General features: G+C 55.1%; 1 protein-coding gene and 2 long non-coding RNA genes across 6 annotated transcripts in view; 1 reads left to right on the top strand and 2 right to left on the bottom strand.

Moving 5' to 3' along the window:
- The window catches only part of LOC309854968, a 44,254-nt gene extending 20,808 nt beyond the window's left edge, over nucleotides 1–23,446 (bottom strand). The window contains exons 1-6 of one of the 3 annotated variants that reach the window (XR_014306504.1): nucleotides 20,783–20,894; nucleotides 18,132–18,534; nucleotides 16,971–17,430; nucleotides 16,696–16,835; nucleotides 6,962–8,240; nucleotides 3,985–4,152 (exon numbers count right to left, since the gene is read on the bottom strand). This is a non-coding gene — a long non-coding RNA (uncharacterized lncRNA). Of the gene's footprint in view, nucleotides 1–3,984; nucleotides 4,153–6,961; nucleotides 8,241–16,600; nucleotides 16,836–16,970; nucleotides 17,431–18,131; nucleotides 18,535–20,782; nucleotides 21,063–21,707 lie in introns of those variants that run through there. The other 2 variants (XR_014306505.1, XR_014306506.1) reach the window with 2 other exon arrangements.
- Nucleotides 1–23,781, top strand: part of SCNN1B (sodium channel epithelial 1 subunit beta) — a 57,135-nt gene that overhangs the window by 28,272 nt on the left and 5,082 nt on the right. The window contains exons 2-8 of the mRNA XM_082714699.1: nucleotides 6,218–6,536; nucleotides 8,396–8,672; nucleotides 10,893–11,083; nucleotides 18,256–18,359; nucleotides 20,793–20,956; nucleotides 21,202–21,309; nucleotides 23,453–23,570. Coding sequence (XP_082570825.1) covers nucleotides 6,226–6,536; nucleotides 8,396–8,672; nucleotides 10,893–11,083; nucleotides 18,256–18,359; nucleotides 20,793–20,956; nucleotides 21,202–21,309; nucleotides 23,453–23,570 — 1,273 coding nt within the window. The 5' untranslated portion in view covers nucleotides 6,218–6,225. The remainder of the gene's footprint in view (nucleotides 1–6,217; nucleotides 6,537–8,395; nucleotides 8,673–10,892; nucleotides 11,084–18,255; nucleotides 18,360–20,792; nucleotides 20,957–21,201; nucleotides 21,310–23,452; nucleotides 23,571–23,781) is intronic.
- On the bottom strand, nucleotides 13,287–14,742 carry LOC309854980. Of its 2 annotated transcripts, none has more exons than XR_014306519.1 (2): nucleotides 14,545–14,742; nucleotides 13,287–14,411 (listed from the first exon to the last, which is right to left on the bottom strand). It is a non-coding gene; the product is annotated as an uncharacterized lncRNA (long non-coding RNA). The 2 variants fall into 2 exon arrangements; XR_014306520.1 differs by having other exon boundaries at nucleotides 14,535–14,742.

Raw genomic sequence — 23,781 nt, forward strand, 5'->3', positions numbered from 1 at the left:
TAACATTTTTTTAAAAACCACTAAGGATGTCAAGATAATTAAATGGGGGAAAGAACAGTGTTGCTGTTGAGACAAGTAGGTATCCACGTGCCCAAGAATGAATTTGAACCTCCACATCACCCCACATACAAAAATTAATTCAAATAAGGGGTGTCTGGCTGGCTCAGTGGGAGGAGCGTGTGACTCTTGATCTCCGGGTTGTGAGATTATATTGAGTGTAGAGATTATGTAAATAAATAAAACTTTAAAAAAATTAATCCAAATTGGATCAAAGACCTAAATTGAAGAGGTAAAATTATAAAACCCTTAGAATAAATCAAAGGAATAAATCTTTATGACCTTGGATTATGCAGTGGATTCTTAGAGATAACACCAAAGCACAAGCAACCAAAGAAACAGACAAATTAGGCATCATCAAAATTAAAACCTTCTGGGGCACTGGGTGGCTCAGTGGGTTAAGCCTCTGCCTTTGGTTAAGTTCATGATCCCAGGGTCCTGGGATCAAGCCCCGCATCGGGCTCTCTGCTCAGCAGGGAGCCTGCTTCTCCCTTTCACTCTGCGTGCCTCTCTGCCTGCTTGTGATCTCTCCCTCTGTCAAATAAGTAAATAAAATTTTTAAAAACGTTTGTGCTTCAAGGAAGTGAAAAGATAACCCCAGAATAGAATAGTTTTGCAAATCCTATCTCTGATAAAGCACTCGTATGGAATATATAAATAACTCTTTCAACCTCATAATAAAAGACAACCTAATTAAAATACACACAACGTGCCTGAATAGACATTTTTCCAAAGATATATTAGCCACATAATGGTTATATTGGCCTAGAGCACATGAAGGGATGGGCAACATTATTAGCTGTTAGGAAAATGCAAATAAAACCAAAATAAGTTACCCCTTTACCCCCACTAGGATGGCTATAATAATTTTTTTTTTTTTTAATGATAACCGTGTGGAAGAGGATGTGAAGAACTTGGAACCTCGTACACTGCTAATGGGATTTGAAAATACTGTAGCCTCTTTGGAAAACAGTCTGTCAGTTCTTCAAAAGGTTAACCATAGAATTACCCTACGATTCAGTGGGTTTATCCACACCTAGGTATCTACCCAACAGAAATGAAAACATATGTCTGCACGGAGATGTGTACAGGGTTGTTTACAGTGCTGTCACGCAAACTAGCCAAAAAGTTAAAGCAATACGGATATCCATCAGCCGATGCACGGATAAATAAAACGTGATCGATTCCATGATATGGAATATTATTTGCAAAAAAAAGAAAGAAAGAAAGAAAGAAAGAAATGGCGTACTGATCCATGCTGTAAGGTGCATGAACTTGAAAGACAGAACGCTAAGTGCAAAAGTCTAGTCATGGAAGACTACACTAGCTATGGCTCCGTTCATATGAAAGGTCCAGAAGAGGCAAATCTAAAGAGACCAACCCTGGAGCTGGGGAGGGTGGAGGGAGGAATGAGGAGTGACCCTAATGGATACAGAGTTTCCCTGGGGGGAGATAAAAATGCTTTAAAATTTATTGGGATGGCAGTGCAACTCTGTGAATACACTAAAATGCACCGATTTCTACACTTTCAATGGATGAGTTATCTGATTACATGAATTATATCTAATTACGTGAATTATTATAGCTCCATAAAGCTGTTATCTTTCAATGAGAATTCTTTTTTTTTTTAAGATTTTATTTCATTATTTGACAGACAAAGATCACAAGTAGGCAGAGAGGCAGGCAGAGAGAGAGGAGGAAGCAGACTCCCTGCCGAGCAGAGATGCGGGGCTTGATCCCAGGACCCTGGGATCATGACCTGAGCTGAAGGCAGAGGTTTAACCCACTGAGCCACCCAGGCACCCCTCAGTGAGAATTCTAAAAACGAATACTAGCCCACAACAAAAACTACATTTGCAAACCCAACACAGGGTCACAGGTTGCAATCTCTCGTTCAGAAGGTTCGGAAGAATGCATAAGAAGCACATTTATATGTCCCCTCGTCCAGATAATAGGTGAAGACATGAGCCTGTGTTCCCAGTTGTCCTCCCACCGAGAGACAGAGTCAAATCTCAGGACAAACGTCTCTGAAAGCAAGTGTTTCCTCTTAGGAGAAATCAGAATCGGCTGTACACAACCTTCATTGTTGTGTTTGAGGTCAGGAACGTTTACCACCAGTTCGGACCAAGGTGTTGACGCAGTCCGGGACTCTCTGAAGCATGACCACCGTTCCCGGGTCCACGAGTGGACCCAATCTCCCCTTGGCTTGTTTGGGGTGGCTTAAGCCGAAAGCAGATTTAAACCTTTCTGAACAAGCTGTGTATACATCCCAAACACAGACCATCTATCACCTTGGGGGGAAATCTGATGGGAACAGCATAAAGTTGTTTGTAGCACTGACTGATTTTTACTTGGTTAATGGCCCAAGGGAGCAAACGAGGCAGGAGATAAGCCAGCACTCACCAACTTCTGTTACTCATCTACTCCTATAGTGGCGTTTACTGTGTGGCAGGGTATTGTTCACTGGATAATTTTCTTTAAGAACATTCCCACCTCCTTTTTTTTTTTTTTTTTTAAACTTAAGTGTATTTGTGAACGGAAAGCTAAGGCCAGTATCTCTTGCCATGAATAGGAGATCCCTCTTAGAAAGAAACCCAGTGGGCGCCTGGGTGGCTCAGTGGGTTAAGCCGCTGCCTTCAGCTCAGGTCATGATCTCAGGGTCCTGGGATCGAGTCCTGCATTGGGCTCTCTGCTCAGCGGGGAGCCTGCTTCCTCCTCTATCTCTGCCTGCCTCTCTGTCTACTTGTGATCTCTCTCTGTCAAACAAATAAATAAAATCTTAAAAAAAAAAAAAAAAGAAAGAAAGAAAAAGAAAGAAACCCAGCGAGGGTGCCTGGGTGACTCAGTCGGTTAAGCATCTGCCTTTGGTTCAAGTCATGATCCCAGAGTCCTGGGATCAAGTCCCGCATCAGGCTCCCTGCTCAGCGAGGAGCCTGCTTCTCCCTCTCCTGCTGCAGCTCCCCCTGCTTGTGCTCTCTCTCTCACAAATAAATAAATAAAATCTTTACAGGAAAAAAAGAAGTGAAAACAGAGTGATGTGAATTCTAACCAGATACTGTTGCCTGGTAAAGTTCTGAGCCCAAGGTCTTGTTAATCTGGGAGATTAGCAGGGGTTAAATACCTGTCCCTACTTAGCCGATTTTCTCCTTAGCTGAGCCAGGCTAATTAAATGAGAACGGCAAAGAGAGGCCCTTTGTCTGGTTCTTCTATAGCAGTTTACTGGAGCTTCATGTGCTGCTTACCTATCAGGCTTTGGGGTGCTGGCCTATAAAGTGAGACAAAGCCCCAGTTCTTCCCAAGTTTATAGTTGTGGATGATGATGTCTAAGAATGAAATAACACACACACCACCTTGCATTGCCCCGATCATGGTAAACACGTAGTACTTTGATGGTGCCCTTGGACTTGTTACTGCTTTGATCATTGTAACTTTATTTTCCCAGAGCAGGGAATGGGCCCTCTAGGGGAAGATGGGGGTTGGGTTAATCTGTGAACGTCCATCTTAGAGCTATGATGGCCTGAGCAGGTACATGGAGCTTGATTTCCATCAGAGAGCAGGGGCATTGGAGGGGAAAGGCTTTAGTGCTTTGGCCAGGAAGGTGGGAGATATTACTGTGTCAGAAAATTAGGTCAGCAGTGAACACATGCTTGAGTAAGTTTAAGATCTCAGTTTAGATATGAAAGTCTGGCCTTATCCACTTGGCTATTCAGTGGAGTATCAGGCACTATGCTGGGCTTATCAGGAATACAGAGCTGCTACTCTCAGAGGGCTTATCATCTCACAGGAATGAGAAGTAGGCAGAAGTAGGTATGACACAGGGTAGGGAGAGGTGAATTTCTTTCTTTGCTAAGATCCTAATGGCTGCAAATGACAGACACCCAATTTGCATCAGCATAAGTAAGAAAGAAAGAATATTGCTTCTTGTACCTGCTGAGTCCAGGAATAAGTGGCTTCAGGAGCGGCTGGATCCAGGTGTTCCAATGTTGTCAGAAATCACTCTCTCCATCTTGGGCTCTGCTATCCTCTGTGTTGGCTTTAATTCTCGGGCAGTCTCCCCATTTGTGGCACCAAATACCACCTGCCGAGTAGTCTTAGCTAAAAAAAAAAAAAAAAAAAAAAAAAAAAAAAAAAGTCTCTGCCTCAGTTATACCGGTATAAAATAACAGAACTGAGTCTTAACAATCCCCACTGGGGTTAATGTGAGTACCCCTCAGACTAGGGGTGGAGTCAGCCTGGCAGCTCACACCAACTGAGATTGGGGGAGGGGCATTGCCCTGAGGACACACAGACCCAGGTGGGGCCGAGGGGGAGGAAGGATGCTGGAGCAGCAGCCCCTGACCTGCCTACCACAGTGCCCCCCGGAAGGCACTGGCTCTGACCGGAGGATGAGGGTCACTCCAGCCAGGGAGTCAGGACAGCTCAGGAAGGTGTGGCCTTTGGCCAACCAGGGCCCCCAGGACAGAGCTGGGCTGCTCCAGCGGCAGGTTCCTTCTGTGTCTGAGGAGGAGGAGGAAACGCATACTGCCTGAGAAGCCATCAGGGGCCAGGCTCTGTGACAGGCTTCCTCTTCACAAGAACCCTGTGTCCGCATGCAGGTGAGAAACAGAGTCTCAGAAAGAAAGATTAGACATTCCTCAACAACCCCCAGCTCGCCCCTGGTGCTGCTGGACCCGCCCTCACCCGGTTCCAGCCTGTGTCTTCCCAGACGGCAGACTGGACGGCATCGGGCCTCCGGGTCCTGAACGTGGCCCACAGGGTCCTGCTCACTCCTGAGGGCTCCCTCCTCCCGCTCAGAGACTGCTGTCGTCCCCTCCCGAGAGCTCCCCCCCACACACACACTCCTCTTCAGCTAGTTAACTCTGTGTTCTTTTTTTTTTTTTTTTTTTAGATTTTTATTTATTTATTTATTTGAGAGAGAGCATGAGTAAGGAGAAGGTCAGAGGGAGAAGCAGACTCCCCGTGGAGCTGGGAGCCCGATGCGGGACTCGATCCCAGGACTCCGGGATCATGACCTGAGCCGAAGGCAGTTGTCCAACCAACTGAGCCACCCAGATGTCCCCAACTCTGTGTTCTTTAACTCAGCTTCTCCGGGGACTCTCGGGCCTGGGGAGGGGTGCTTTGATAAGCATGAGAGCTGACAGGCGCCCAGCATTCGTCCACACGCTACGTATTTTCATTCGGTCTTTACAACCACCGCTGAGGGAGAGGTATTATTACCCCACTGACAGAGCAGGACACGGAGGCACCAGGAAAATGACTGGCTCAAAGTCACACAGCTAGAAAGGGGTGGGGCTGACAGGCAAAGCAGACATTCCAGCTCCGGAGACCCGGCCCTTTATCACCTTTACCGCTTCTGTGAGCTCAGGGCACGGGGTCCCCTCCCCCCACTTCCTACCATGTTTCATAACCACGCATTTTGGGCGGATCATTTGATGACATCTGTCTCACCCACCAGGTGAGTGAGGGGGTAGCTGATGGGGCACCAGGGTGGCCCTGTCGATGAAGTGTCAGGCTCTTGATTTCGGCTGAGATCATGATCGTAGGGTTGAGATCGAGCCCCACGTCGGGCTCAGCGCTGGGTGTGCTCCCTCTGCCCCTCCCACCCCCACTCCCCAGTGGTTTCTCTCTCAAAAAAACAATTAATTTAAAATAAAATAAAATAAAAATAAAACAGAAGTACAATAAATAAAGGTAGCCAACGTATCGGGCACTTGGTCTGAGTTTAGGCACCGTATTGAGCACGTTTTGTGCATCACCTAGTTTCACCCTCTCAGTAGTTCTGGAAATGAGGTACAACTGTCCTCAGTTTGCAGCTGGCGCACCTAAGAAGGAACTTGCCCCCACCAGGCTACAATTCCCAGAGGGCAGAAACCTTGTTTGTTTTGCCCATCATTGAGTCCAGAGGGACTAAGTCAGTGCATGGTATACAGTAGGCATTCAATAAATGTTTGGGGGTTGGTTGGACAGTTGGAGGAGAGATGGGAGGAAGGGAGAGGAGCCGAGAGCAAGGGGGGCGGGGGGGGCCGGGATGAGCAGCCCAGCAGCCGGGGCCAGGTACCCACCCCCCTCCTCGCCCCTGCCCTGGCCCGGGATGGGGACCAGGATGGGGCGGCCACGGCAGGGGACCGACGCGGGATCTGGCTGCGGGGTCCCCGTGCAGGCGCCACGATGCTGGTGAAGAAGTGCCTGGTGAAGTGCCTGCACCGGCTGCAGAAGGGCCCGGGCTACTCGTACAAGGAGCTGCTGGTGTGGTACTGCAGCAACACCAACACCCACGGCCCCAAGCGCATCATCTGCGAGGGGCCCAAGAAGAAGGCCGTGTGGTTCCTCATCACGCTGCTCTTCACCTCCCTGGTCTGCTGGCAGTGGGGCGTCTTCATCAGGACCTACCTGAGCTGGGAGGTCAGCGTGTCCCTCTCCCTCGGCTTCAAGACCATGGACTTCCCCGCCGTCACCATCTGCAATGCCAGCCCCTTCCAGTAGGTGGTCCCTGGAGAGCCGGGCTGGCTCCCCCTGCCTGCCTCCCCCTGCCTGCCTCCCCCTCTGTCTCTCTCCCTCCTCATTCCTGCCTCCCCACCCCTCCCCCATCTCTCTCGGCTCTCCTACTCTCCCCCCCTCTCCTCCTCCCCCTTTCTCTCTCTCCTCCTCCCCTTCCCTCTTTTTCTCCTTAGTTTCCTGTTTGCATCATCCCTTTGCAGCAAGGACCTTTCAAAATTCATAAACTTCCTAGGCTTAACGAGGGGCGCCCGGCTGGCTCGGGTCAGTAGAGCATGCGTCTGTGTTTTGGTTGATTTATGTAATTCTGATCCACACGACCACCCTAGGGGTGGGCACGACCGTGTTAGCCCCAATTTATAGATTTATAGGGCGGGAATTGGAGATTCAGAGAGGTGAGGGAACTTACCCAGAGACACACAGCGAACAGCCGTGGCGTCGGAATCCCGGCCAGATCTGACTCCAGAGCTGCCACTGCGCAGCCACGTGATGGCAAAGGCCTACGAACAGGACCCGGCGAGGCAGCCGGCCTGACCGGGGTTGAGGAGGGGCAGGGGGCCAGCCAGAGGAGAACACCCCCAGGTATGGGCAGACACCAGCTAGGTGGGGCGCAGAGTGGCCCCCAGTGGAGGATGGCTGCCAAGGCCCTGGGACGAGACGGAGTCTGGTGCTTTCCAGGAACTGCAGGAAGGGCCAGTGTGGCTGAGTCACAGGGAACATTCTTGCCCGAAACAAGGTCCTGGAAGGGAATTCATACTTCCTGATTGCATGCCTAGTGATCAGAAAGTCTGTTCTTTCTCGCGACTGGGCTCCTGCCTGCTTGGGTGGATCCCTGGAGCCTCTCCAGAGAGCCCGCAGTCAGCGCAGGACAGCACTGCCCTGGCCCGACCCGGTTCTCCATGCTGTAGAGACCTCACCTCACCGCATCCTCCCGACAGCCCTCCAGGGTCAATATTTTCATCCTCCTACTTTGTAGACGAGAGCAGAGCCACGGAGCCGCTAACATGCCCCAAGGTCACACAGATATCAAGTGACATGTCGGGATTCGAACCCAGTCCTCAGGCCCCGTCCCACCTGGCTCAACAGCAGCTCTGGACATCCGGGCTATCCTAGCAGCCCCCGCCCCCCCAGCCCACCGCCCTCCCTGAACCCTCCTCTTGCTGTGTACACAAAGGTGGCTGCTTTCACACTCTGGGGACAGGAGGTGTCCGCAGCTGAGGCCACTCTCAGGTGGGGCTGCTGTACCCCTTTGTAGCAGGACGTGGGTCTGTGGCCAGGCTTTCACACACACTCCTGCAGGCTGTCCTCCAGCCAGAGCTGACCGGCCCGTGGGTGGGACCCTCCCTGGTCCGGACACATTTCTGCCGGACTGACCAGTCACCATTTCCAATACGGGAAGCTCTGCGGGGGCTGAGAGGAGCTGCTGGAGCCCAGCCCCACAGTCCCGACCACCTTCTCCCTCGTGAGACTTCCTCTGCTTCCCAAAGTCGCTGCTGGAGCGTTGGAGCCAGGAGCTGTTAGGAGTCTTCCTCGTTACAGTGTGAACTTCGTAAAGGAAAGGGAATGCATGTGGCTTGTTTCGCTCTCATATCCTCTGTGCTTTGCGCAATGCCTGGTACCTAGTAGGCGCTCTCTGCATACTCGGTGGATGAAGACGTGAACTGGCGGATGGAAGGAGGCACGGTCACCTGTGGTGGGGAGAGAGGCAGGGGCTTGGGTGCAGCGCTCTCCTCACACAAGGTGGCTGGCAGCTGTGCTGGGGGGGGGGGGTGCCCAGACTGGGGTTGTTCTCAGCTGCCCCTCAGCTGCGCTTGCCCCCCTGACTGGCCCCCTCCCCACCCAGGTATTCTAAAGTCAAGCATTTGCTGAAGGATCTGGATGAGCTCATGGAAGCGGTCCTGGAGAGGATCCTAGCTCCCGAGCAGAGCTATGCCAACACCACTAGGACCCTGAACTTCACCATCTGGAATGACACACCGTTGGTTCTGATTGACGAGCAGAACCCCCACCACCCAGTGGTCCTTGACCTCTTTGGGGACGTCCACAATGGCTCAGCAGACAGCAGCCTAGCGCCAGGAAGGACCTGCACTGCCCAGGGGTGCAAAGTGGCCATGAGACTAGTAAGTGGTCCCCAAGCACACTTGGAGCAACGGACCCTACCCAGGGAGGCTGAGGGGAGTTTCTTTCCTTTAATAATCTGGGTCTTGTTGGGGAAAGGTAGGCTGGAAGCCAGTGCCCATTTTGTATGTTTACAAAGTTTCGATTTTTTTTTGTTTTTAATAGAAAGAGCTGGTATGTTAGTCAAGACACTGTTGGATGCCATTGACCCAGGTCAAACTAGCTTAAGCAAAACAAGGTATTCACTGGCTGATGGAGTGAGGGGTAAAATGGGTTCAGGTATGGCTGGATCCAGGCACTCAAATGCTGTCATCAGGACACTACCTTTCTCTATTTTTGTTCAGCTTTTCTCCCCACTGACTTGACTCTCTGTCAGGCTCTCTCCATGCAGAGGGTCTTGGCAATGCCAGACATACACCCCATCAGCTCAGCCCTCTCCCCCAAGAAACAGAACTCCTGTTTCCCAATGGCCCCAGCAGAAGTCCTGGGAGGGACTCATTGGGTCACATGCTCATTCTGCAACCAATCACTGTGTGCTGGAGAATGCGCTCTCAAGATTGGTCAGTCCTGGGTCATGCGCCCTGGAGCTGGGGTGATGTCAGCCTCTACCAGGTGGACACAGTGAGGCAGAAAAGGGTGCTTTCCTGAAGAAGGAATTAAGTCCTACTATCAAAAGACAAGGGCATAAGTACTGGGCAGGTGAAAACCCACAGCCGCGCAGTGCCGTCCAGTGCCAGAGCGTAACTGCCCTGGGCGGTTCTGCTGGGACGCCTGCCAGCGTGCCAGCGGTTAGAAGATTCCCTGTCTGTGCCTCTCAGTCTAGGGAGCTCCCTAACTGACAGATCCCTGGGCCCCACTCCCAGGGAAGCTGAACGGGCCTAGGAATCTGTATTAACAGCCTCCCTGGTGATCCACATGGTCACCCTTGGTTGGGGACCCGGGCTGTGGCCATGCACTGCGCAGGAGGAGGTCACGGACCTTTACCGGGTCAGGGCCCCCCGTATGTCTCTGCAAAACCAGCGAACAGTTCGAGGCTCCAGAGTCCCCGCGCCAACTCTGATCCCGTGCCCTACTGATTTTTGATGCTGTTACCTGGCTTCCTATGTCCTGCTCCTCGTCTGTGAAGCAGGCTTGTTCCCGCTGGCTGCCCCAGCTTGCGGGGTCAGGCCCCTGTGTGTGTGCATGTGGTGCACGGTGTGTGTGTGTGTGTGTGTGTGTGTGTGCGCGCGCGCGCACACGCGCCCCTGTGTTGTGGGAGGAGGTCTGCTGGCCTCAGTTTCCTCACGATGATGGAGTAGGATGACTGTACAAATCGAATGCGGTAATAGAAAGCCCTCAGAACACAGTCTGGGACAGAGCGAGTGTCAAGTACTATCGTCCTCTCCCTAAGGACAGAGGAGACCTCCAGGAATGGGCCCAAGGACAGTGCCCGCAGCAGGCCCTGGGGAGGGGACTCTCCGAATGTGGAGAAGCTCCTCCTGGCCTCCTGGGTTCCAGAAGGAAGGCCCGCTGTGAGGGCCAATAGAGGCAGAGTGGCCGAGGCCAGAGTCCTGGGGTTGCTTCCATTGAGCGTCTACAACAGTGACCTGGCTGCTGTGGTGGGCCGGCTGTGGTGAGGGGGAGGGGGGCCCTGCACGCCTCACCGGGCTCAGGCTGACAAGGCCCAGGTCCTTTCCCTGGTGAGGGGGAGGGAGCCTTGAGCCTTGAGTCCTTCGTGGTCCACACGGCCCCCAAGGAAACGCCTCTGGAAGTCTGCAAGGATGCCAGGAAAGAAGAAAGTGGAGGGTCCTGGGGTGTCTGTCTGTCTGTGGGCCACAGGAGCGTGACTGTGGGTCAGCGGGGTATGTGGGCGGGGGAAAACGATTGGATATGAGTGTGTGTGGTTGTGACCGTGACATCGTGGGGCTGTGGATGTCAGGACGTGGGCGACTGTGTGTACGCGTGTGCACGCGTGTGCACGTGTGTGCGTACTCTCTCAGGCACTGGGCTAGTACACGGGAGGCCGGCGACACTGTGTGAGACCCTGTGACTGAGCAGCCGTGTGTGAGGGGACAGCCCCCGAGCCCTGTGCGTGTGCGTGTGAACACATCCCCCACTGGCTCTGCAGCCGCTTGCCCCGCACCAAGGTGCCACCAGGGGAAGGGCAGCTGGCCTTTGGGGACGGTGGCGGGGGCCCAGCCAGCCCGACCTGCGCCCACCGGAACCCCTCCCGGCCCCTGCAGTGCAGCCTCAACGGGACCGCGTGCACTTTCCGGAACTTCACCAGCGCCACCCACGCCGTGACGGAGTGGTACCAGCTGCAGGCCACCAACATCTTCTCGCAGGTGCCCACGCACAAGCTGGCGGAGATGGGCTACCCTGCCGAGCGGCTGATCCTGGCCTGCCTGTTCGGGTCCGAGCCCTGCAGCTACAGGTGAGAGCCGCCCCGGCCCCCCAACACCCCTCCCTGCCCCGTCACAGCCTGGCGTGGCCACAAACCAGCACGGTGTCCTGTGCCTCGGGGTCTCCGGTCGCGTTTCCTGGAGGCAGAGCCTGAGACAGGGATGTGGGGAGGGTCCATGTCATAAAAGGCAGGTGACATGGAGGCCCCATCCCTGGGGCGTCGGGAGCATTAGCCACACAGGACGGTCCCCCTGAGGGGCCGGCCAGTTGTCCCTGCCGCGTCAGTACCTCGTGGGGGATGGGCTGAGATCCCCTCACGTCCCAGGCAAGGGGGCTGCAGAGGGGGCGCCTGGGAGCCGTTGGCCTCCAACACCCAGCGGCTGAGGGACCCGGGCGGGCGAGGCGGCACCTCCTGCCCCGCTTCTCCTTCCCACACCGTCCCGCCACCTCACCCGCCCGGGACGAGAGCTGAGTTGGCTCAGCTCAGCACCGAGAGCCGGGCCCTGGGAGCGTTCGCCCGCATCCCGGACACCCCCCAAGGTTGAGAGGAGGGCAGAGGGAGAAGAACATTCACCCCAAAGCCTGCAGCTCTTACGACGGGTCCCCAGGTCCCCCCTCCTTCCCCACCCCTGCTCTGACACACCGAGCCCCTGGTGTCTCTGGGGCAGGACCGCGGCCCAAGTCTCCGCCCAGGCAGGGCTGCCACAGCCAGGTGGCCCCTCCGGGGCCTTGTGACCAGATCTCTGCGGGGCCACGCGTGCTGGTGTCCTGCTGGTCCGGGCTCCACGGCCTCGCACCTCGGGCCCCTGGAGAAGTCCACGGAGTCCTGCCACATGTCATGAGTGACAGGCTTCCGGTGTCACCCTCCCGGCGTCGGTGCCTGACCCCTGCGTGCTCTCTCCACCCATGAGCCCCCAGGAAGCTCTACGGAGAGTCTGCCGAATGCCAGGGGGACCCACAGGGGCAGGCACTCTGCAGGCGGCGCCAGGGACTCCGGCGCCCTGAGGCGCCAGATCTGCGCACCCGGCCGCGTGGTGTGAGCTAGAGAGGTGTGGCCCGCAGGCGGAAAAAAGCAGGCCAGTGTCCCTGGTGACAGGAGGCGTCCTGCTGGTGGCGTGGGTGGCTGCTGGCTGGATGCCAGCCCCTTACTCTCAGCCGGTGGCCTTTGCTCCGCGTGCCCGTGGTCAGCCGCTCCTGGCAGCCCTCCCAGAAGGCCGCAGGGAGCGGGTGGGCCAGCGTGTCACATTGGCGCCGTCACCTTTGCCCTCTCGGCTAGAGAGAGGGGTCAGCCTCTGCCTTCAAGCCTGGGGTCCTTCTGCTCGGTGAGGAGAGACCTGGCTGTTGCGGGGTGGGGCGGTGAGGTAGGTAGGGGAGGGGTCCATTAGGGTCTGCTGGGTTCTACCCTCAGTCCCCGGGGCCTGCACAGTGCACAAGGCATGGCTCCATCCTGGGCAGCTCCTGCCCTCGCACCCTCCACAAAGCAGGTCCCGTGGGGGCCCCAAGACTGAGAATGAGGAATGGGTGGTCCCCCCAAAGAAAAGCAGAGGAGGGGCGCCTGGGTGGCTCAGTGGCTTAAGCTGCTGCCTTCGGCTCGGGTCATGATCTCAGGGATCTGGGATCGAGCCCCGCATCGGGCTCTCTGCTCCGCAGGGAGCCTGCTTCCCTCTCTCTCTCTCTCTCTCTCTGCCTGCCTCTCTGCCTATTTGTGATCTCTGTCTGTCAAATAAATAAATAAATAATCTTTAAAAAAAAAAAAAAAGAAAGAAAAGCAGAGGAGCCTTAGCAGAGAAGGGAGAACAGATGGTGTTGGGGCAGGCAGAACACCCAGCGTCGGCCACGCCACGTCTGTGGTATGGCTGTGGCCAGGGGGTAGCTCTAGCGAGGGGGTCAGGCTGGGCTGTGTGGTTAGACCACTGGGCTCAGATCCCTGCCCTGCTTTACAAAGCCATATGACCCTCAACAAGCTTAAACTCGATGGGTCTCGGTTTTCCTCTTCTGTGAAATGGGGCAGTAACAGGTCTACTCGGTGGGGGTATTTTGAGTATTAAATGAGGTGATGTGCCCACAGTAGGGCTGGCCTCAATAAATAATAGCTATTACTGCCAATTAACCCACATTTGATCAGAAACTCACTATCCCATAATAATGCTAGCGTGGATCGAGCCCTGCTGCTGTGTCAGATGCTATTCTTAGCCCTTCACAGGTGTAAAATTAATTTAACCCTGGCCACAAGCCCACGAGAAAGGTACTCTTATGTCAGCCCATGTTATAGGAGGCAGCCACGGCCCAGAGAGGTTAAGCAACGTCTTGGAGGTCAACACAGCTGGTGAGTGGCAGAGCCGGCAGTCTGGGCCATCAGAAAACCAGATCATCATCTGCCGTCCCCACCCGCGTCTCCCAAGCCTGCTCTCGGTCACTTGTCTTCTCGAGTCAGCCCCAGATGTGGCGCCAGAGGACACGCACCGCCCTCTGCCCTCCCAATGCCGGGCTCCAGACGCTACGTCTCCACTTCCTCACTGACCTTCTGACTCCATCCTCTCTCCCTGGACCGGGACAAAGGCTCACGAAACAGCAGCTGTAATTAGGAAACAAGGAGCCACATTAGGACCCCGATGCCACAGTGCCTGAATTTGAATGCCCACTCTGTGTGCTGCTGGGCCCGCTTCTTGGCCTCTCTGGGCCTCAGTATTCTCATCTGGAAAATGGGGATTGTGCCGTGCCCTCCTAGAGCTATCGTGGGGATGGAAGGACCTAGATGCTGTGTTATAGAAGGTCCTTGATTTGGGTTTATACAGACTAGATGGGTTTGCGGGAAGAAGGGCACAGAGGTGAGGTGCTCACCTCCTTACAGCCTCCTCCGGCGGGGGACACCGCCGCCCAGGATATTGACCTTCCTCACTTGGTTAAGGGACAGGGTGGGGGCCGCCTTCCCTTCCACGCGGAACAAATCATGAAGTGGAGCCCACGCTCGGGGGGAGATGGGGTGACAGGGAGCAAGGGGCACTTGGCTCCTGGTCTCCTGGAGGCAGGAATATAGACTCTTTGGAATTCTTCTGTGGGGAAGGGTTCCGTCTTCTTTCCTTTTTCATGTTATTCAATCACTTATCCTGGTACCGACTCGTATATCTTTGCCTTGGGATCCCATCCCACGTTATTTATTTTCTTACTCAAATTCTTCCAGCTTTGGCTAGTAGCAGGGCCTTGCGTTGGGCTCCTGTGTCTCTCTGACACATCCCCATCTCTCTCTCTCTCTCTCTCTTTTTTTTTTTTTTTTTCGGTCTACTTCCTTGCTTTCTGGCCCCTGATGATGCCCCAGCCCCAGAAGCCGCCGTTTCTCTGAGGAGCTCTGCTTCCTTTTCCTGGAGAACGGTATTTAGAAACCGAGATCGAGGCACGTATGTGCCAGCAGCAGCAACTGCTTATTACTGCTTTAGGGACCGGCTAACCAGCTTCCGCCCTGGGAAGCCTTTCCCAACCCCTACCACACAGTACCGCCGCTGTTGTACGTCTTCCTGCCAGGATGCTCTGCCTTTCAGTCTTTTCTGGAGGTTTTGCGCCGGTCTGGGGGCCACCATGCCTTACGCCTGTCCCGGGAAGGTGTTTTGGGAAAAAGCCTGGCTCTGGAGCGAGAGTCGGCAGGGGCTGGGAGCAGCCCCTCCAGGGAAAGGGCACAGTCAACAAGCAGACAGTTGGCACGGCCCTGGGCAGGAGGGGGTCTGGCCACGCCCTGAGCGGCGGCCGCCTGCTCCAGGGCCGCAGATGTCCAAGACGGTTTCTTGGGAACACTGTGTCCCCACATGCCTGGGGTGGGGTCTCTCCTTCTAGAACAGTGCCCGGCTTCAGCTGGTTTGCTCTGCTCTCTTCCTCCCATGGCCACAGCCCTGATCCTCCGCAGATGAGACTCGCTAGTACCCGCCCAGAGCCATTCCTTCCCTCTAGGCCTTCGCCTGTGCGGTGCTGCCGGCCTGATGTGCCCTTTCTCCTCTCTGTCCCCGAGGCTGCTCGCCTGCCTCTTAGCCATGCTTAAAAGTCTCAGCTCGGGCCTCCCCTCCTCCAAGAACCCTTCCATGACCCACACGCCCACACACAGCCCAGCGAGAATGAGGTGTCCCTCCTCCAAGCTTATCTCTGTTGATCCACTTATCCCGTATTATAATTCACCCAACAAATATTTACTGAGTGTCTGTCTGGTGCGGGCCGGGCTCTGAGGACAGAGTGTGTAACCCAGCACTTGCTGAGTATTTCAATACGCTCGCCATCCAGCCCTCGCCTTGGTCCTGTGGGATGGGTGCTGCTAACTACCCCGGCGTGACAGGTGGGGCCGGCGAGGCTCAGAGAGCACAAGCTCACCAGTTAACTCGGTGACAAAGCCGAAACTGGAATCCAGACAGGCTGGCTCCCAGGCCCGGGATCTTAGCCTCCAAATGTGATTCCTCCTTCAAGACAGACAACTGCCTTCCCTGGGCTTACCTTCTAAATCAGGAGTCCGTTGATAAGCAAGCAGTTAACTAAAGAGGATAATTTCCAATTTGGACTCATGCTCTCAGGGAATAAGCAGGTAGAAATGATCCGGTAACTGGGGAGGGAAGTGATTTTGCCTGGAGAGTGCAGGGGGTCGGTCTCAGAGCTGGTGAATCCCAAAGAATGAGGAGAAGCCACTTACTGGGCTAACAGATCGGAAAATATTCTGGGCACCCAGGGACCTTGAATTTGGAAACACCTTGGAGTACGGCTGGAGTGTAACAGACAAGGAGGGGAAGACCAACGTAGGGCATTGGTGTTTTCGTCTGGAACTGCAAGGAGCTTCTGGAGGGTTCCCAGTGGAAGTGTACCCTTCTCCAATTCACAGTTCAAACCATCACCCTGCCCGCTGTGCAGAACAAGAGGGGAACAAGAGGGGAAGGACTAAAACTAGAACAAGACGACTAGAAGGACCACTACTAGAACAAGAGGGGAAGGACAGAGGCTCCTGTAGGAGGCGAGCAGGGCCCGGTGCTGGTGGCTTGAACCCTGTTGCAGGGGGAGCCTCAGCCATGGAGACAGGTGGACAAGCCAGAGGCACATTCTGGAAGGGGAGCATGGACAGAACGCTGCTCTCGCCATGCCGGGTGCCCCCGCTACACAGTGACTGTCCAGGGCAAAACTCTGTTTTGTACCCCCGTTGTGCTCAACCCAGCATCTGCCTCAGTAAACACCTGTGGAGTGAAGAAATGTGATTTTGTTCTGATTTCCCTTTCACTATTGAGGACACCGAAGGCCAGCCGTGGAGTAAGGCGCTCACATGTGCCCAGGGTCAGCTCCCTGCTTAGATGTGGCAGCCTGCCCGGGACCCACCTCGTGTTCTGCTAGCGCTTAGGGGGGACACAGGTGGAAGGTATGGTTTCCTGATCTGAACACTGGGGCAAATAACAGCTGACCTCACCACGGGGTTACTTTGAGGATCGAATTAGAAAATGCATGCAGAACTATGCAACCCGGGCTGGCCCCTAAAAGTTGCACGGTCACGGTTTCCAAATCCAGGGCTTAGAAGACCATGTTGCAATCAGGCCCCTTTCCTTCCTGTTTTAATAAGACAAGAAAAACAAAATAAAATCATGCAAAGACATCCGTGAAGCGATTCCTAACAGAGGCCCGAGGACACACCTGCAGAAGGAACAGAGCACGATGACCTCACATGGATGCACCATCCCGATTCCAGAGCTGCTACTCTCTCCCCCTCCTGTCCATTCTGCAGCAGCGCCCAGACTCCAGGGTCTCTCACCTCTAAAAAGCTCAGAACGTATCTGCAAGAGAGAAAGACTTTTTTTTTTTTTTAAACCAAACCACAGTGCAATTATCCCACCCAAAAAAAGAAAACTAACAATAATTCCTCAATACCATCAACTATCCAGTCGCGTCCATGCTCATCAATGTCCTACCTTTTGCTCCTCTGTGTGTGTGAGTTAGGATCCAACTAAAGGCAGCATGTTGTGGTTGCAACCCAAGTCTTAAAGTTTCTGCTCATCTGTAGGTTGTCTCCCTTTTTCTCTCTCACAGGGTGTTTGTTGAAGAAACTGGAATATCTATCCTGTTGACTTCCCCAAGGTCTGGATTTTACAAGTTGACTTTTCCTTGGTGTCTTTGAACCTGTTCCTCTGTCTCCAGTATTTCCTGTAGATGGTGGTTACAGATGCTCGATCCTGTTCAGGGAGGATTTTTGTGTTTTACTAGCAAGGCCACCTCCTCGGCAGCCTGTGCTCGTCCATCAGGAGAGGAGTAGCACTGGCCACCACCGGTGGGCACTGCCCAAAGCCATTCATTCATCCAGGGTACGAAATGTTGATCCCTTCACTGCTTCTCCAAAGAATGAGCTGGGTCAAACCAGAACTGTTTTAACAACTATATGACAAGGAAAAAAAAAAAAAAAAAAGATGGAGGGAGCCATAGATTAGAAGAAACTCGAAAGCCCCATCAACCAATCACATTAACCTCATTTAAACCCCGATTTAAAAATTATAAAAACAAAAATCGACACGTAGGAGACGGTTAAAACTTCAAACTAATTATTTAACGATATGAAGGAATTTTTGTTAGTTATGTTTAACATGGTAATAGTAGTATTTTTAAAAGAGTTCTTACTTTTCAAGGTACATCTGGAAATGTTTATAGACAAAATCATGACGTCTGAGGTTTGCTTGAGAACCACACGGAAGGGAGATGGGGCGCGGCGGGTAGGGATGAAGGGTTCCTTCGTGGCTCTGCCGTGAGGATTCCTGAAGCTGGTGGTGGACTTCACTGTCTCGACTTTTTTGTGTTTGAAATGTTCTGTATCCAAGAAAGTCTTTTTCAAACTGAATTCTTTGAAACTGCAGGATACCACTACTACTGCCATGAGCTTCTTTATTGGAAACGTTTCTTGTGGTAGTTGACTTACTTCCTTAGGAAACATTTCCAGGACATGAGAGAGGACCCTGCGTCGGGTCCCCACGGGCCTCCTTATAAAGCTGTGCCTTTCCGCAGCCTCCGGGGCGCCCTCTCCCCGCCCCCCACCGTGTCAGCCTCTTCCCTCTCCGTGTGAGTCCCCAGCTTGGGCAGCGCACCTGGCTGGGTTCCGTGGCTCCCCTGCGCCCTCTGTCCTCCACCCTGCGTCCTGGACAGCAGACGGTGTCAGGGAGGCACCAGCTGGGGTGGGCCGTGCTCTCCAGCTGACGGTGTTTCTTTTAGGAACTTCACGTCCATCTTCCACCCAGATTATGGCAACTGTTACATCTTCAACTGGGGCATGACAGAGAAGGCGCTCCCTTCGGCCAACCCCGGAGCTGAGTTCGGTAAGTCTTGGTTCACCCTGGGGCCAGAGCCAGGGGGCTTGAAATCCCCACCACGTGGGGCTAAAAGACCTAGTGACCGGGAGCTGTTAAGGGGCCAGGGTGAGACAGCAGGTGGCCCACGGAGGGATGGCCACGGCTGGGTCTCTTCTGTGTGCGCCGAGCTGTTCCACTGTCCCTGCAAAATGAACAAATCCGTTCAAAATTTTAGAAAGAAAGGAAGCGTTTTATTCAAGCCCAAGTTAGGAGAGCTGCTGGGGATACACAGTCTTCACCAGGAAGAGACTGCTCGGGGAAGGGAGTGTTTGGAGCGGGATTATATATGGTTTTTACATAAAGGGTTACAAATTATCATGAGCAAGGCCGTTCCAGAAAGTTATAGACATTATCTTGTGGTTTTAGTATGTGCAAGTCTATATCTATATGGGAATCAGGGTTTGTTTGGGTTTTTTTCCCCCTTATGTTTGGAATGCTCCTTTTGATTATTTAACAGAGGAGATGTACAATGTGGGCTGCCCGGGGCGGAAATAGAGCCTCCGAGGTTTCAATGGAGTCATTTTGACCTTGGTGACTGTTACACTATAGTTTTCCCTTGGGAGCCCAGGAGCAGGGCCCATGAATGGTAGAACAAAAATCGCCTCTATCACCCTCCCAGAACTCCTGTAAATGTCTGGGCTAGGGATCAGTGCTCCCATTTTTCTGCTGAGCAAGGCAAGGATTGAGAAGCAGTACAGCTCAGGGATCAGAGCCCAAGCTCCTGGGCCCAGGTGAAACCCCAGCCCCACCACGGACGCCCCCCCCCCACACACACACACCATGAGCCTGAGCTCAAGACTGAACTTCCGGAAGCCCTGGTTGCCCCATTCAAAGACAGTATAGGTAGCCCAGGAGAGCTCACAGAGTCATTGCGATGTAATACTATCGCCCGTTTAGCACAGAAGCTGGCAAGCCCTATGTGCTCAGTATATGCTGAATAGTCTTTGAAGGCTTAAAGAACTTGCCCAAGCACACAGCTGGCCCATGGCAGAGCCCGTACGCTTACTGAGTCTCACTGTGACACGGTTCTTGAGCGAGACAGAGAGGGGGTGAAGCCAGAAGTGGTTGAAGACAGAGGCCAGCCACTGTGTGGGCCTGTTTCTGGGGAAAGAGTCATGGTGGCCTCAGGAGGGCTTCGGCGAGCCTTTCTCCCCTACCCCATCAGCTTCGGACCTCCCCAGCCTCTGGGAGTCAGGCTGTCATTCTGAGCATCAGGGCTGTTGGTCAAGGGGGTCCAGAGGGGATGCTGACCGCCCCTCACCCAGCCCCTGTGCCCCGAAATCACTGTGTGTCACAGAGGTGCTGGTCAACTCGCTTCACAGGGACAGATGATTCGGACCAAGGAGCTCAGCCACCTGTGTTAGAACCCCAACACTGCCCCTTCTCCCCTGGGTGACCCTGAACAAGCCCTTTTCCTTCTCTGTGCTTCAGTTTGCTCACCTGTAACATGGGGATTGTAATGCCTTTGCTCCTGGGAGCACCAGTAGGGTCGTGTACAGAATAGCATTTGGCCCAGCACTCGGCACATAGCAAGTGCTCGGTGAATGCTAACCTGTTGTCCTAGCCACTCAGCAGAGCCCTCTGGTACATAAGATATGGGGTCTAGTCTCTGCCTTCAAGAAGGGAGCCATCCGGGGCGCCTGGGTGGCTCAGTGGGTTAAAGCCTCTGCCTTCAGCTCAGGTCATGATCCCAGGGTCCTGGGATCGAGCCCCGCATCGGGCTCTCTGCTCAGCGGGGAGCCTGCTTCCTCCTCTCTGCCTGCCTCTCTGCCTACTTATGATCGCTGTCTGTCAAGTAAATAAATAAAATCTTAAAAAAAATGTTTTAAAAAATAAATTAATTTAAAAAAAATGGGAGCCATCCAGGAGGGAAGGAAGATAGACAATAAAAGAGTCATATAAGTGAGGGACGTGCTTGGGAGGAAATTTCCAGAGATAGGAGACCTAGTCTTGGTAGTCAGGGAAGGCCTCTGGAGGAGGCGACACTTGGGCTGAGATCCAAAGGAAAAGCAGGAGGTTCTAGGGGAAGGGTGAAGGCGGGGACATAATTCCAGAGTAAGGGAACAGCATGCTTGAGGGAACAGCATTAGCAAAGGCCCAGCAGCAGGAAGGAGCTTGGAAACCAACAGGGATTGAATGAGAAGAATGATGTGATTCGAGGTGGGGCAGGGCAGTCCTGCTCCCCTGCCACATGGAAAAGAGATTGTGGAGCTGGGGGGAGCCAGGGTGGCTTGAGCTAGGGAGGGGGCCTTGGAGAAGGCAAGAAGTCTCAATTTTCGCAAGGCAGAACCAGCTTCCTAGGTGGGCCGTAGAGGTCTCCTTGGGAGGGTGGGGAGAAGGCCTGGACAGATGGGTTTTGGGGAGCGAATTCAGGCAGCCCTTAGCCTCACCTTCCCACAGGCCTGAAGCTGATCCTGGATATAGGCCAAGAGGACTATGTGCCCTTCCTCACGTCCACGGCCGGTGCCCGGCTGCTGCTCCACGAGCAGAGGTCCTACCCCTTCATCAAAGACGAGGGCATCTACGCCATGTCAGGGACAGAGACATCCATCGGGGTGCTGGTGGTATGGCCGCGGCCCGGGGGCAGCCTGAGCGGGGCTGAGGGGGGACGCCTCCTTGTGGTCCGTTCCTGCCGTGTCTGCTGGCCAGAACCCCACCAGGACCACCATGCTGGGGGGGAGGGTGGGCACGGCCTGGTACCGACCGGGCCTGTGGCACCCCCCCGACCCCCGTGCTTGCTGGGAGGGAGGTCCCGAGGGGGCTTCCTGGGGAGGGGCGGGGCCTCCAGGAGCAACCTCTCTGGACACAGGACAAGCTGGAGCGCATGGGGGAGCCCTACAGCCAGTGCACCATGAATGGCTCCGACGTTCCCGTGCGAAACCTCTACAGCGACTACAACACGACCTACTCTATCCAGGTGGGAAGACAGTGTGGGCCTGGGGACCTGGGAACCCTGGCAGTCCGCATCCAGCAGGCCCAAGGCCTCAGGGCTCAGGGTCCGGGACGGCTGGGCCTGGGCAGGACTGGCTGTACTGGATTTTTGTGGGTGACCACAGGGTAGTTTGGTGGGGTTTGTGGCCTTTGGGACGAAGCCAGGCCTGTCCCTGGGTGCTCACCAGGGCCCAGGGCCAGCCACTGCTCGTCCCCACCAGGCAGCTGTGCCCCTGGGGATGCCCAGAACACAGGGATCTCACTCCGGGGTCTCCCAAGAACGCTTGTGTGGGAGACAGGCTGTGCTGAGGGGTCACGTGTATTACATGATCCTTTCTTCCCGTCTACACCCCACGGGACAGTAACAGTATTTATTATACAGACCACTTACTTGCTACAATTCCTAGTATCCCGAGAGGATCGGCACATCGTGCGCCGGGCAGGCACTGCTGGGGCCGTTGACTGAAATTCAGTGTTTCATTCACTCCTCACAGCGACGCTAAGATGTAGAGGATCTTACAGGAATGAGGAAATCGGGGTGTCCAGGCCCCAATACAAAGGTCTCATCACCTTACCTGAAAAGTCCCTCTTTGTATCCGGCCTCGATCTCCCTTGCTGTAGCTGGGGCTTCCCTCTCGCCCTGACCTTCAGGGGCAGCCTGGGGGGCCTGTCCCAAGACCCAGCCCCGGCAGAGAGGACCATCTAAAGCTTCCACGCAGGTGACGAACGTGACCCTGGCTGACCCTTCTCCCCCAGCCTGGGCGGCCTCTGCAGATCAAGAAACTGAGGCTTGATGAGGGGAACTCCAGGGCCTGCCTCTGTGCCTGCGAGCTCTGGGCATGGTGTGGGCTTCCCTTTTGCCCCAGTTCTGAAAATCACGCACCACCCCGCCCTCCCGCCCACCCTGTCCGGCTGACCTGTGCGCCCCACACCCTGCCCCGGCTGGTTTGGCCGCCTTCTATCTGGAGGCGCTTCTGCCTACAATGGGGAACTTGGGGGAACCTTCTGAGCTAATAAAGGCATAGACAGGCAGCATAGGGAGGTGGGGAGCACGGAGGGGGGGCCACGGAGACATCCGTCAGGCCCAGCCTAGAGACCCCGTTCCAGAAAAACCTCCACTCTTGCTTTGTCCCATGCAGCCATCCCTCTGGTCAGACCTTGGCAAAGACCAAGGCCCTGGTCGGGTACTCTGCTTGCATCCTCCCACTGCCCCCGCCCCCCCCAACCCCAGCCTCTGCTGTGGGGCCTGGAGAGGACTCCTCCTTTCCAGGGGACACGGTGAGGTCTGGAACACTGTGAGGCCCTGGCCCCCGATCAGAGCTCCTCGTCCGACCCCGCTGGCCCCTCACTCCTGCTCTTCCCCTCCCGGCTGTGCCCATAGGGAGGCCGCGGCCCTGTCAGAGAGAACAGGACGGGGCGTGCTAGGTTGGGAAGGAGCAGCTGGGGGAGTAGGAGAAGCTGGGGCGGAAGGGGCCGGCTCTGTGCCGGGCGGGGCAGAGCCCAGAGCAGGGGACAGCAAGAGTTGGAGCAAGGGTTCCTCCGCGCCCCGGACTCGCGAAGCTGGACAAGAGGAGACACAGGAGTACCAGCCGCTCCCATTCCCCATGCGGTGCCAGGCCCCCCTGACCTTAGCCCACAAGGGCAGCCGTCACCCCTGCTCCTCCCATGAGTGACTGCGATTGGCCTCCGAGTGCGCTGGAAGCAGGTCAGGGTGACCTGAGACCCCAGCACGAGTGGAGTCATCCCACGCAATCCCAGGGCACCAAATCCACTCTTCCTCCCCCGTCCCCACGAGGGGACACTCTGCTCCATCAAGGCTGGCAGCCTGGTTATTAAGAACTACCAAGAGTTGGCTGTGGCATTTGGACCAAGCCACCCCGCCCCATGGCCTGTGTGGGGCTCCAGCTCTGCAAGGTGGCGGGGCCATCCTCAGAGAGCTGGGTCTGGCCCGAGTCCCTCCGTGGGGACCAGGGACCGAGCAGCACAGCGACGCCCAGGCTGCAAGGGGTCAGGAGGTGCATCTCCTCGGCCAGAGGGACCTCTTCCCTGGCTCCCCGGCTCCCCTACCCTCTGGGGCTGGGGGCGGAGCGTCGCAGTCACAGCCGTGTTCTCCTGCCCTCCTACCGCAGGCCTGTATTCGCTCCTGCTTCCAAGAGCACATGATCCAGAACTGCAGCTGTGCCCACTACCTGTACCCACTGCCCCGCGGGGAGAGATACTGCAACAACCGGGAGTTCCCAGACTGGGGTGAGCGCACAGTCCTGGGCACTGCTGCCCGGCCAGCTGGGGCTCTGAGCGCAGAGCGGGGGGCAGAGCTCCATGCCCTCAGCAGGGCCAGGCGGGGGTGGTGGTGGCCAGTCCTGCCCCTCCACGGTCTGCAGCGCCCCAGCCCAGGCTCCCCTCCCTCCTGTGTTTGTGTGCCGTGTAAACGTCTGCACACGCATGAGCTTGGCATGCA

Source organism: Mustela nivalis (assembly GCF_964662115.1).
Source record: "Mustela nivalis genome assembly, chromosome: 19".
Lineage (NCBI taxonomy): Eukaryota > Metazoa > Chordata > Mammalia > Carnivora > Mustelidae > Mustela > Mustela nivalis.